General features: G+C 53.1%; 2 protein-coding genes across 2 annotated transcripts; both read left to right on the forward strand.

The window, feature by feature from the left end:
- The first annotated feature begins 1,370 nt into the window (after positions 1 to 1,370).
- On the forward strand, positions 1,371 to 9,500 carry LOC122386977. The gene is made up of 4 exons (XM_043376759.1): positions 1,371 to 3,007; positions 5,012 to 5,259; positions 5,624 to 7,189; positions 9,415 to 9,500. Exons 1-4 carry the CDS (start codon positions 1,371 to 1,373, stop codon positions 9,498 to 9,500), a joined length of 3,537 nt encoding a protein of 1,178 aa, XP_043232694.1.
- Positions 9,501 to 10,590: 1,090 nt separating this feature from the next.
- Positions 10,591 to 11,442, forward strand: LOC122386988 (ATP-dependent DNA helicase PIF1-like). The gene has a single exon (XM_043376766.1). It carries the CDS (start codon positions 10,591 to 10,593, stop codon positions 11,440 to 11,442), a length of 852 nt encoding a protein of 283 aa, XP_043232701.1.
- Positions 11,443 to 12,212: the final 770 nt, after the last annotated feature.

Consider the following 12,212-nt stretch of genomic DNA (forward strand, 5'->3'; position numbering starts at 1 on the left):
CATAGGGATAGCATGGTGTCGGCTAGAGCGGCGGTCGGCCGAAAATCGGGCCGACACGACTCGCTTTCCGACTTGATATCTCGGCAATGGGTGGACGCAGCGAAAAGCGGTTGCCACCAATGGATAGAGGAGAGATGGAACTAGCGTATTGATATGAATTTATAGCATAGCACGCGACACGTGCAAGGTAAAATATCCGGTTGTGAAAAAATGACCGATTTCGTGCATTGTGACGGGAAAATCGATGCCGCTGGAAAACGGTTTGACCGAATGAAATCGGTGTTGTATCATTTTACAAACAAATGTACGTGTTATGATAGGAAAGCAAATAAAAGTTGATGATCCTTACCATTTCTTTAATAATGAAAGATTTATTTGAAAATTTGATTCGCGCGGAGCGCGATGTCCTTTACAACATCGAAACGTATTGAAAACGCTGATCAATCGCTATGAAACCTACACATTCGGAAAGAGCATTCTTTTCTGACCAATATCCACCCAAAATATTATCGAAAAGTTTATAAACTTTCATGAAAATGACTGAAGCATACGACCGTGTTTTGCTTGCGTCAAGCTGTTTTCCGACGGAATTTTAATTGATTGCGTCGAAATAGAAAAGTGCCGCCGCCCGTCCGGGAGTCGAACCCGGAACCTTCATGCTGGAATGCAGCTGCGCTACCGATTGCGCCAGAGCGGAACTATGTGGCCGGCGCTCCAATACCGTTGTAACTCAGATCTTGATTAGGATATGACTGGAATTTTAAGAGAGAGCAAAAGTGTTTCTACGTATCTAATTCGTATGATTTCTTATATAGCATTTTAGATAATTAAGTACACTTCAAGCTAATATTTTATTTGCATAGCTTGAGAGATGTATTTATCAAAACTTGATCAAAATTTACGTTCCCTTTTTAGCCACGACCTTGATTTGTCGCATAGCAACGGGACACGCAACAATAGTGGTAAACAATTTCAGCAAGAGCAGCGGTAAATGGATCACAAGCCCGAGTAATAGGTTTCGCTGTTGGGTTGACTATTCGAGAGGCGATCGTTTGAATGAAATTTTGCACCTATTTGTGCGTATTATCTGCGCTCAATTGATTGTTAATCGTCTCAGTAAGCCCTGATGTGAATTTTCTTGCTCGACGACTGATCATTGAAACTTTGCGCGGAGTTATTTGTTTGAGTAATTCGAGTCATTCGGGTAGGTACTTTACCTGCCGTGAGCTTGATTACTCATAAGTTGTCCAAAAGCATCATCTACTGTCTGCACTTTTATCCAGCTAACTTAGACAGCCATGCCGCGTCATGATCGGGGCAGTGCTGCACGGGCGGCGAATGCTGCCGCTCAACGCCGGCGGCGTGAACGGATGGCTCAGGCCAGGCGGGAGGCGGAGGCACTCCGTAACGCCGAGCGGGAAAGACAGCGACGAGCGGCCTTCGATGAGGCACAGAGAGAAGCGGACGCCGAACGGCAGCGACAGCGGCGGGCCGCCATGGATGATGCGGAACGTGAGGCGGACGCTGAACGGCAGCGACAGCGGCGAGCTGCCATGGATGACGCCGAGAGAGAAGCGGACGCTGAAAGGCAGCGGCAGAGGTGGGCTGACATGGATGATGCTGAACGGGACGCGGCTGCTGAGAGACAGCGACAGCGGCGTGCCGCCCTCGATGACGCTGGGCGCCAGGCAGAGGCCGAGAGGCAGCGGCAGCGGAGGGCTGAATTGCCAGACGAGGTACGTGACGCGGAACGGGCGGCTGACGCGAGGGGTCACATGGAGGGGCGCCGCAGAGCCGACCGGGCCAATCGAGCCGCCTGTGACGCCGACTCTGTGCTGTCCGGTCGCCAGCCGGTGGCCAGGCTTGACACGGGGGCACGCAACACGGTATGTCCGCACTGCGGCGCCCTCCTCTGGCGAGAGGAGCGGGCCACTCTGTGCTGTTCGGGGGGAAAGGTAAACCTTGATCCCCTGCCCGCCCCGCCACCGCTGCTCCGTGAGCTGTGGACGGGTGACACGCTAGAGGCACGCACATTCAGACAGCACTCCCGGCGCCTGAACACGGCGCTGTCTCTGGCGTCTATGATGACACTGGAGGTGAGGCCGGCGGACGGTGGGTATGCACCATCGGTGATCATACAAGGTAGGTTGTATCACCGCGTCGGTCCGCTGCAGGCCAGAGACGGGGAGCGCCCGTCGTTCGCCCAGATTTATGTGAATGACCCGGACTGTGACGACCCGGCGGCCGAGGCCGCGCTGCGTCTAGGACACGTGCCGCTGCCCCGCGGTACCCGGGAGCCGGAGCGGGCGCGTCTGCTGACGCTGCTCGACCAGCTGCAGGTCCTGCTGCGTCAGGTAAATCCCTATGTGCAGGACTTTATCCACGCCGCCGAGCTGCCGGAGGAGGAGGTTCAGCAGCAGAGACTGGTGGTAAGTGCCGACGCCCGCCCGGCCGACCAGCACCCCCGACGGTACAACCGCGCCGAGGGGTTCCGGGAGGTGGCCGTGCTGATGGACGAGGAGCCCGTCCATCAGGACATCGTGCTGCGTCGCCGTGCCGATGCCGAAGGTCCGTTCCTCCAGACGGTAAATGAGACACACCGGGCGTTTGAGGCTCTGCACTTCGTGCTCCTTCTGCCGTTTGGCACAGACGGCTGGCAACCGGACCTACGGCAGGCGGTGGCAAACGGGCGCGGGGACGTGAGGGGCGTGTCGCTGATGCAGTACTACGCTCATCGGCTGCAGCTGCGACCCGACCTCGATGACTCACTGTTCCGCGCAGGACGCCTGTTTCAGGAGTACGTGTGCATGGCTTTTGCGCGCGTAGAGACCCAGCGTCTGCTGTACCTGGCTCGGAACCAGGCCGGCCTGCGTGCCGAGCTGTACCAGCGCCTACAGGAGGCGCTGCCGGGGGACGCCGAAAGGGAGCTGGCCGGCGGAGACCGCGTCGGTCAGCGTGTCATCCTGCCGGCTTCCTTCACCGGCGGGCCCCGGTACTACCAGCGCAGGTGAATTATTTACGAGCGCGTTACATTGCTTATTATGTAGAAATCGGTTGTTGAATCAAATGTTTAACCCGTGCCCTGCTGGGGGGGGGGGGGGGGGGAGAAGTTTGATTTTGAACAGCCCCTCCCGCCCCGCTGGGGTTTTTCGTGAATATCTCAAAAATTGTTGCCACCGTTTTTGGTACACATCATAATGCATCTATTCTGCATGTGTTGTGAAAATTGCATACCAAGATCACTCAAGGTCAGGTCACCAGGTCATGTCAAATGACTTTAGTTACAAATAGAGCCTCGCCGAAAAAAACATCGTGTAGGTCGTTACGAGACGAAGCCAACGGTACACGGTTTTAAGGTCATAGGTCAAATGGTGACCTCTGAGGTCAGTTCAATTACCCAAAAGTCGGGAAAACCGGGACCTGTTAGAACGTCGTAAAGTGTGGCTGTTATGGGGTTTTCCGGGGTGGTTATCACGAATATCATATTAGTTTTGATCGCAATGATGTCTTCATGCATTAAGGTCAGGTCGGGTCAGGTCAGGTCAGGTCAACCAGTAGGTGTTCTGCCGGGTATTCGCGGTAGGTGTCAACCGTCTCTGTCAGCTTCATAACATGTTCCGAAATCCGAAGGCACCAAAACTACTTCGTACATGTTCAAATGGTCGCTAAATTCGAATTCAGCTCCAAAGAATAGCTAGCCTCGAAACATGTAAAACTCGAAAAGTGAGCCGAGGTCATCAAAGGTCAATGACCTGACCTGACCTTCAGGTGACTTTGATACCCACCCTAATGCCTGGGACCAACATCATATCACATTGTTTGAACGCTTGAAACCACGAAAAGACTGCAAACGCGCGGCTAATGCGAGCCGACATACTCCGAATCGCGATTCCGGCCAAACATGGTCTCGAAAAGTAGGTCACAGGTCAAAGGTCATTTGGGTCAGGGTCATGAAATTTTCATGATATGACCGTGTTCATGTAACTACGGATATTCTGGGCTCTCGAGAACGGAAGGGCTCTATTTTGAATACTGATGACGTCACATTTGTGTCGTGAGGTCACGAAAGGCCACAGTTCCAAAGAGCCACACAATCTCATCCCCCCTCTCTCTCTCTCCCCAACCAGTTGGTCGCGTTGTGATAGGTGTACAGGGTGATTCATAGCCGTGTGACCGAAAATAAATGAAAACTACAGGAAATGCATTCGTGTTACATGCCATTGCCAAGTACCATATTAAACAGCCAAATATGAAGTTTTGATCCATGTATAGCATCAGTCACAAATACTTTTCGTTCGACTCTCACAAGCTTCTTTTAAACAAGATGTTCAAAATGGCCACCTCGGCGACGGATGCACTCCAGCGCCAGAGCCTAAAGTTGGCGATGGCGCGGACGCACAACATTTCTAAGGAAATAGAACCAAAGCAGCCTCCAATGGCATCCTTCAGCCCCAGAATATCCTGGGGACTCTCCTCACAGACCTCGGACTTTGCATAGCCCCAGAGGAAGAATTCCACGACGCTGAGCTCCGGCGAGCGTGGCGCCCACCTGACCTCAGCGCTCTTTGAAATCAACTTTCCGGGGTTCGCTTACCATTTTTTTTTGTGCCGTGTTTTACATTGAACCGTGCCCGCTGCTTTGAATTGATTAACGATTCTATGACTTTGTTATCTTCTTTGGAGTTTCCCTTGGGTGCAAGCCCTCAGACGTGCAGAAACGTCTTTGTGTTTGCTTGATGGACTGCGTTAACCTATACAAATTACACATTTTTACTTTTTGCTGCGCTGTGTACATCTTGAGCGATACACACAGACCAGACCAAGATAGAACAAAACTTCATAAAATTTTCTACTAGCACGTGAAATTTCTTACGAAAATATGCAATCCTCTTCTCAAGAGAGATCAACTAAATAGGTCACATGGCTATGAATCACCCTGTATATGTCAGATAGGATTTTTGCGATACTTCATTTCCTCATTTGATGTTTTACCTTTGTCTCAATGAATCAGGTACCAAGACGCCATGGCCATCGTGCGAGTGTACGGCAGGCCGACGTACTTCGTGACGTTCACCTGCAACCCAAACTGGCCTGAGATCCAGGCGGCGCTCCTGCCCGGCCAGGATGCGCAGTCCCGCCCCGATCTGGTGGCCAGGGTGTTCCACCTGAAGCTGAAGGCCCTGCTGAAGGAGCTCACCACCAGCGGCATCTTCGGACGCTGTGTCTCCATGCTGATGGTGGTCGAGTTCCAAAAACGAGGTGAGTAGGCACTAAAGGTTTATGTTCGTGTGTGTGTTGGGGGGGGGGGGGGGGAGGGAGGAGGGAGTGTGAAGAAAACCAATACAGCTCATCATGCATCAATTTTACGTCGTGTGCATAATTTTAGCGCTCAGGTCACTTAGGTCAGGTCGAACTTACAAGTCTAAACCGCAAGATTTCTTTTTTTTCAGAATCGCAACATCTGCCCAGTTGCAATGAGCAAAGTGCAGCTTATGGCCAGCAGTGGCCCGAAAGGTCATGTTGGTTCATAAAAAGTCACCACATGACTTTGACCTGAAGTCAATTTTTTAAGGTCCTATTCTATCTCAATCGCCGCTTAAAACATTATTTACTTTCCCTGCAGGTCTGCCGCACGGCCATATCCTGGTCATCGTCCGGCAGGAGGACCGCCCGCGGACTGCCGACGACGTAGACGCGGTGATCACGGCGGAACTGCCCGACCCAGCCAGGTCAGACCAGGCGCGCCGCCTGCACGAAATCGTGGTGAGTACCATGGTACACCGCCAGTGCGGCGCCGCCAACCCGACGGCCGCCTGCATGGACGGCGGCCGCTGCTCCAAGGGCTTCCCCAAGCCGTTCGCCAACGAGACAGAGTGGCGGGATGACCATCCGTACCCTGTCTACAGGCGGCGACCGGCGGCCGAGGGCGGCCAGGAGTTTGTGCGTGACGGGCGGCTCATCACCAACCAGTGGGTGGTACCCTTCTCTCCATACCTGTCCCTGAAATATGAGGCTCACGTGAACGTGGAGGTGTGCTGTTCGGTGCAGAGTGTCAAGTATCTTTTCAGGTACATCTACAAGGGCCCGGACCGCCAGATGGTGCGCGCTGACAACCTGATCGGCGGCGATGACGAGATCGCCGAGTACCAGGACATGCGCTCGATCGGCGCCAGTGAAGCCTGCTGGCGTCTGTTCGACATGCCGATGAGCCAGCGGCAGCCGAACGTGGTCGCCCTACAGGTGCACCTCGAGGATCACCAGCTGGTGTACTTCGAGCCGGGACAGGAGCGGCAGGCGGCTCAGGCCGCCCGACGCACCCATCTCACCGCCTGGCTGGAGTATAACCGGGAGTCGGCCGCCGCCGACCCGGACTGCCGCCGACTGCTCTACCCGGACTTCCCGTCGCGGTATACCTGGCAGGCCGGCCAGAAGGTGTGGCGCAAACGGCGCCAACAGCAGGCGGCAGAGGCAATCGGCCGCGTGGTGAGCCTCTCACCGCGTCACGGCGACGTGTTCTATCTCCGCGTGCTGCTGCACCACGTCGCGGGGGCGGCGTCCTTTGAGGAGCTGCGCACCGTGGACGGCGTGGTCTGTGCCACCTATCGTGAGGCGTGCTGCCTGCGCGGCCTTCTGCAGGACGACCGCGAGTGGGAGGTGACGATGGAGGACGCGGCGCACGCACAGATGCCGGCTCAAATCCGGCGCCTCTTCGTGACGCTGCTGCTCTTCTGCGCACCAGCCGATCCGTCAGAGCTGTTCCGGCGTCACCTGGACGCCATGTCTGATGACTTCGGCCGTCGTCATCGCGACCTGCCGGACGAGCTGCGCGCTGCACTAACACTGGTGGACCTGGAGCGGCAGCTACAGCAGGCCGGCAAAGAGCTCCGAGACTTCGGTCTGCCGGAGGTGACGCCCGATCAGCGGGCGCGGGCAGCTGAGCTGCAGCAGGCCGCCGAGCTGCGCCAGCTGCCGCGGCTCATTCAAGAGGAGCTGGAATATGACGCAGCAGCGCTCAGAGACCAGGTGGCCATCCAGCTGCCCACTCTGCTGCCGCCGCAGCGCCACGTCTTCGACCTGGTGATGACGGCCGTCGACGGGCGGCGTCCGCTGGCCGTGTTCGTGGACGCCGCTGGTGGCACCGGAAAGACGTACGTCTTCAACACGCTGCTGGCGGCGGTGCGCTCGCAGGGTATGGTAGCGCTCGCAGTGGCCTTCAGTGGAATTGCTGCCACTCTGCTGGACGGCGGGCGCACATACCACTCGCGTTTTAACCCGCGAGTTGCTGGGGGGGGGGGGCGTTAAACGCCCCCACTTTTTTTCGCCGGGTCATAGCATAAAAACGGCGCGCCGCAGGCGCGCCAAATTTTGGGTACCTGTAGGGAATTGATTGAAGTTTATTGTGACAAAGTTTCAAAAAAATCGGTCGGAAAATTTTTGAGATATCGAGGTTTTAGTGACGTCATGATTTCTGAGCTTTCGACCAAAAACGGCATATGTTCAAAAAATCATATAAAATCACAGAATAGACATATAGACATGCCGTAAACGCCATTAGACTGCCAATATCATGAAAAATCAAATGGCTATCTTCGATTATTGATTATCGTTCAGCATTTTCCATAATCTTGAACTGAATCTTGGCAATTTCTCGTGACTACTTTACGACCATGATACATGAATTTCTTAAATTGAACTTTTTTAGCCAAACACGTACACATATGATAAAATGAATGTCACCATCGTGTTCTACGCCCCAAATTACATATAAAACATGTGTCACAGGCTGCGAATATCAGTTTTTATTTTCGGGGATATGTGCCTGCCCGGTTGGCCTGACCTTGACCCTGACCTATGCTTGACTGACCCCTGCATGGAGCTGACACTCTTGTAGGCCCTATATAATGGATTGTGCACCGTTTTGACAGAGTTTATGACGAGAGGCGCCCATTGCGAAGTCCTGAAGTCCATGCTACTGAAAGCCCGATTTCAGGTGTTTGACCTGACCTTGACCTGACCTGTGACCTCAAAATTCAACTTTAAAGTACTCATCTGAAGCGTCTCGTCGCGTTCTTTCGTTTGCCGCCTCGTGCGTTTCGCTGCGCCTATTGGTTCTCGAGTTATCGGCTGGGGGCGTTTAACGCCCCCCCCCCCCAGCAAACGGTGGGTGGCGAAATACCCCAGCAACTGCCAGGTTAACCCGCGCCCCACTGGGGGGGCTATTTATAGCCCCCCCTCCCGTTTTTCTGCAATAACTTCCAAACCGCTTGACGTATCGACGCTAAACTTTCAGTACCTTCGGCTGCATCAATTTGACACCTTGTGTCAAAATTTGAACTTCGTACTTACCATAGGTCGGCCGGAAATGACGTCAGAGTGACGTCATGTTTGGCCGATTTCGACGCAAAACATTGAACCACGGCAATCGCTCCCAAGAGCTCAGTTTTTAAGCTAGATCCAATTTCTTTGCATGAGAGGACTCAGAATAGACTGCGCTATCAAACTGCTATCTCGGATTTTCGAAATTTTGAAAATTTCGAAAATTTGATATAATAAAATCCAAAATTTATATTTTTACATTTTTTTCAAAAAGTTTTCGACTTTTCGAAAAAACCGGAATATATGTGATAGAAAGCATGATTATGACTAACTCTAGCAAGTTTTAGCTAAATATCTTCAAAAATGGCCAAGTTTTACGCATTATTGCAAAAAATTCACAATTATTAATTTTTCAAATCAATTTTCAGCACGTATTTGACATCGTACGCCAATATAAATAGCACCATCGTGTTCCTGAGCTCAAACTGCATCCAATAGACACCTTTTTTGTTGAAACATTTTAACTTCAAAATTTGACCTTTTTTGACCTGAAAGTGACCTGACCTAAGCTAAATTCGACTCAAAATGACCTCGAATGACACAGACGACATCACATTCGAAATCTCTGGCCTAAATGGACCATAAAACATGTGTCACGTGACCGACGCATGATATAATATTTTCGTGACCTGTGATGACCTGACCTTGACCTGAAAATCAAAGTACAAGTTTGGTACCCTCGGGGTATCTAGAGCATCTGTTCACGAGTGTGTGATCCAAAAATGAGCCTGATCTGACTTGTAAGACGGCGGCCAGAGCCCAAAACGTGAACAAGCAAAATGCTAATAATTTTTACTTTGACCTGACCTGTGACGTCATCGGTGACCTCGAGGTCAATGAAATTAGGTTTCACTCGACAGTTTTTCCAGGGCTATCAGACGCCGTTTGAATTTTGACGATCGGCCCAGTAGTTTCGGAGTTAGGAGGGGGGGCTATGAATAGCCCCCCCCCCCAGTAGGGCGTGTTATACGCAGACCCCAGTGGGGCGCGGGTTAAGGCACCGCTGCAGGTGGACGCGACATCAACGTGCGCCATCAGCGCGCAGAGCCCGCTGGCGGAGCTCATCCGACGGACGGCGCTCATCGTGTGGGACGAGGCGCCTATGGCCCACCGTCACCACCTAGAGGCGTTCGATCGCACGCTGCGTGACGTCACTGGCAGCGAGGAGCCGTTCGGCGGAAAAGTCCTCGTGCTGGGCGGGGATTTCCGCCAAATTCTCCCAGTCATCAGGTAACTAACAACAACAGGCGTTCAGTGTGTATGAGAAAAAATGTACACAGATATTTTTGTATATACAAAAATATCTGTGGTACGTTTGCTATTATTAGTGTAATTGAATACAACTGATATAATGCTCTTCGGCGCAATCGCATTATTGCAGTTTAACACGTGAATTAAGTCGTAGCCATGAACATTCAACCGTTATGCCTTCAAAACGTATTCACTGATTTATATCGATGCCAGCGTCGTAAACACACTGCCGCAGCGGATTGATCGTAGACCGCATGTTTTGTGGTTTATTTAGCTTCGCCCTGGTGGGGGGGGGGGGCTTTTTGACCACACTCGCCAGTTTACACTCACACTCGCCCACACAGTGAGCCCAGTAAAGAAATCTGGGCTAAATTTGTTATGGCCGAAAATAAATTCACTGTGCATCGTATGAGTTATTTCTTACATCCGGTCACATAACGTCAACAGGTCTCCAGATTAAGATTAAGACGGGTCATCCAGCAGTTTTTTGCGATAACTTTAGGTAAACATGTTAGAACGATACAAACGCGTTAGTTAGATGGATTCAGTTAAACAATACAAATCGACAGTTATGACACATGACCTTTACCGGTAGGGTCACGACCTCGACCCTAGGTCAGATTTTGCAGTCGGACTTTTGAGGTGAGATTATACTTCATTCGACGCGTCTCAACGAGCGGAATGCGTCGCTGATAAAATCGACAGTACAACCTTGATGAGAAAGTTTCGCAGAAAAACGTTTCCCGAAAAAATGTTAATGCTTTAGTTTTTCCCCTGTGGCTTAGACCCCCACCAGGGCGCCGGCTAAACAGCCATTTCTGAGCATTAGTGGCCGTCTCGGCGCGTTTCTATATGCATATTGTTGTCCGTTTCAGGCACGGTACCCGCGCACAGGTGGTGGACGCCTGTCTGCGGCGGTCAGCGCTGTGGCGTCACTTCATTGTGGCGCCGCTGCTGGAGAGCATGCGGGCGCGGCGGGCAGCCGGGCCGGACGGTCCAGAGCTGCGGGCGTTCTGTGACTGGCTGCTCGAGCTGGGAGAGGGGCGCGCAGAGGGCCCCGAGGATGGGTTCGTTCAGCTGCCCCCGCACCTGGTGATGGATGCCGATATCGACGCTGTCATTGACTGGGTGTTTGATGACCTGGCAGGGCGACACGGTGACCGAGAGTGGATGGCGTCGCGGGCGGTGCTCGCGCCGCGGAACACTCGGGTCGACGAGCTGAACGCCGCAGTCACCGAGCGCTTCCCCGGAGAGGCCGTCCGCCTGCTGAGCGCCGACAGTCTGGTGGAGGAGGCCGAGCAGCTGGATATCCCACATGAGTATCTAAACACTCTGTGCGCTCCCGGCTTCCCACCTCACTGCTTGATGATAAAGCCAGGCATGCCACTCATGCTACTTCGTAATCTGTCCGCCACTGACGGACTGTGCAATGGCACGAGACTTATCGCTGGTCGTATCATCAGCCCGCGACTCATGGAGGCCACCATCGCCTGCGGCAAAAACGCCGGAAGGCAGGTGCTAATTCCACGGCTCCCACTCCAGCCCCCGGATGACGCGTTTCCCTTCCGCTGGGAACGTCGCCAGTTCCCCGTGCGGCCAGGTTTCGCCATGACGGTGAACAAAGCCCAGGGGCAGACGCTCGGTCGGGTCGCGGTCTTTCTGGAGGAGCCAGTGTTCAGCCACGGGCAGCTGTACGTGGCTGCATCGCGGGTCGGCTGGCCGGCGGATCTAAGGATCGCGCTGCCCAGAGGTGGCCAAGGCGCAACACCAAATGTGGTGTACACGGAGGTGATGGGCCGAGGTGATGCCCGGTAGATCCACGGGTCGCAGAGGCGACGGGTCGCAGAGGCGACGGGTAGCCAGAGCGCTACGAGCAACGTGAAGAGTAGGGAGAAAACGGCCGGCCGACCGTGATGCAGGACGGATCAATCATGGCGAGCCAATGCGCCGCCAAGTGGAAAATTTACACATTAACATAATGCCGCAACTGGCTTTGGTGACCTGCAATGCGCGAGCGCAACTTATATTTTGAGGATAAATCAATGTATTGAGTGGCATGTTATAAAACATGTTTGATATGCCCTGATGATATATTTGATTTTTGATGATATATTTGATATTTGAGAGCACATCTAACAATGGGCGTTTGCCCCCAGCTATACAATCGGCTGCGAGTAGCACACACCGAGTACTTCTCGGGGGGCCTTATTGCCGCTGCCCACGGCCGCCGTGTCTTCCCTCACCAGAGGTGTGCGCTCTGCACTCGGTGAGGGGTCTCGGGCGTTAAATAGAGACGCAACCCGATGTGGCAGCCTCCACGTGGCGGGTAGCGGGGTAAAAGCTAATAGCCACACAGAGCGACACGTAAGTATTTCACTGTTGTATTCACTAGATTTGATTGTGTTGCAGAAACATGTCATGTACTGTCACCTGCGCACTGCAGCTGCTGCTTCCACTTCTTATCACGACATGACTTAGTGTCAGCCCCGAGGAAGACAAGAGGACGCACGAGCGCTGCGCTTGATTCTCCGACAGCATCTTCTTAGCCGCGGTGGTGACTGATACAACCAGCGTCTTACGGGTAA

Source organism: Amphibalanus amphitrite, unplaced genomic scaffold (genome assembly GCF_019059575.1).
Source record: "Amphibalanus amphitrite isolate SeventyFive unplaced genomic scaffold, NRLGWU_Aamphi_draft 000269F_arrow, whole genome shotgun sequence".
NCBI lineage: Eukaryota > Metazoa > Arthropoda > Thecostraca > Balanomorpha > Balanidae > Amphibalanus > Amphibalanus amphitrite.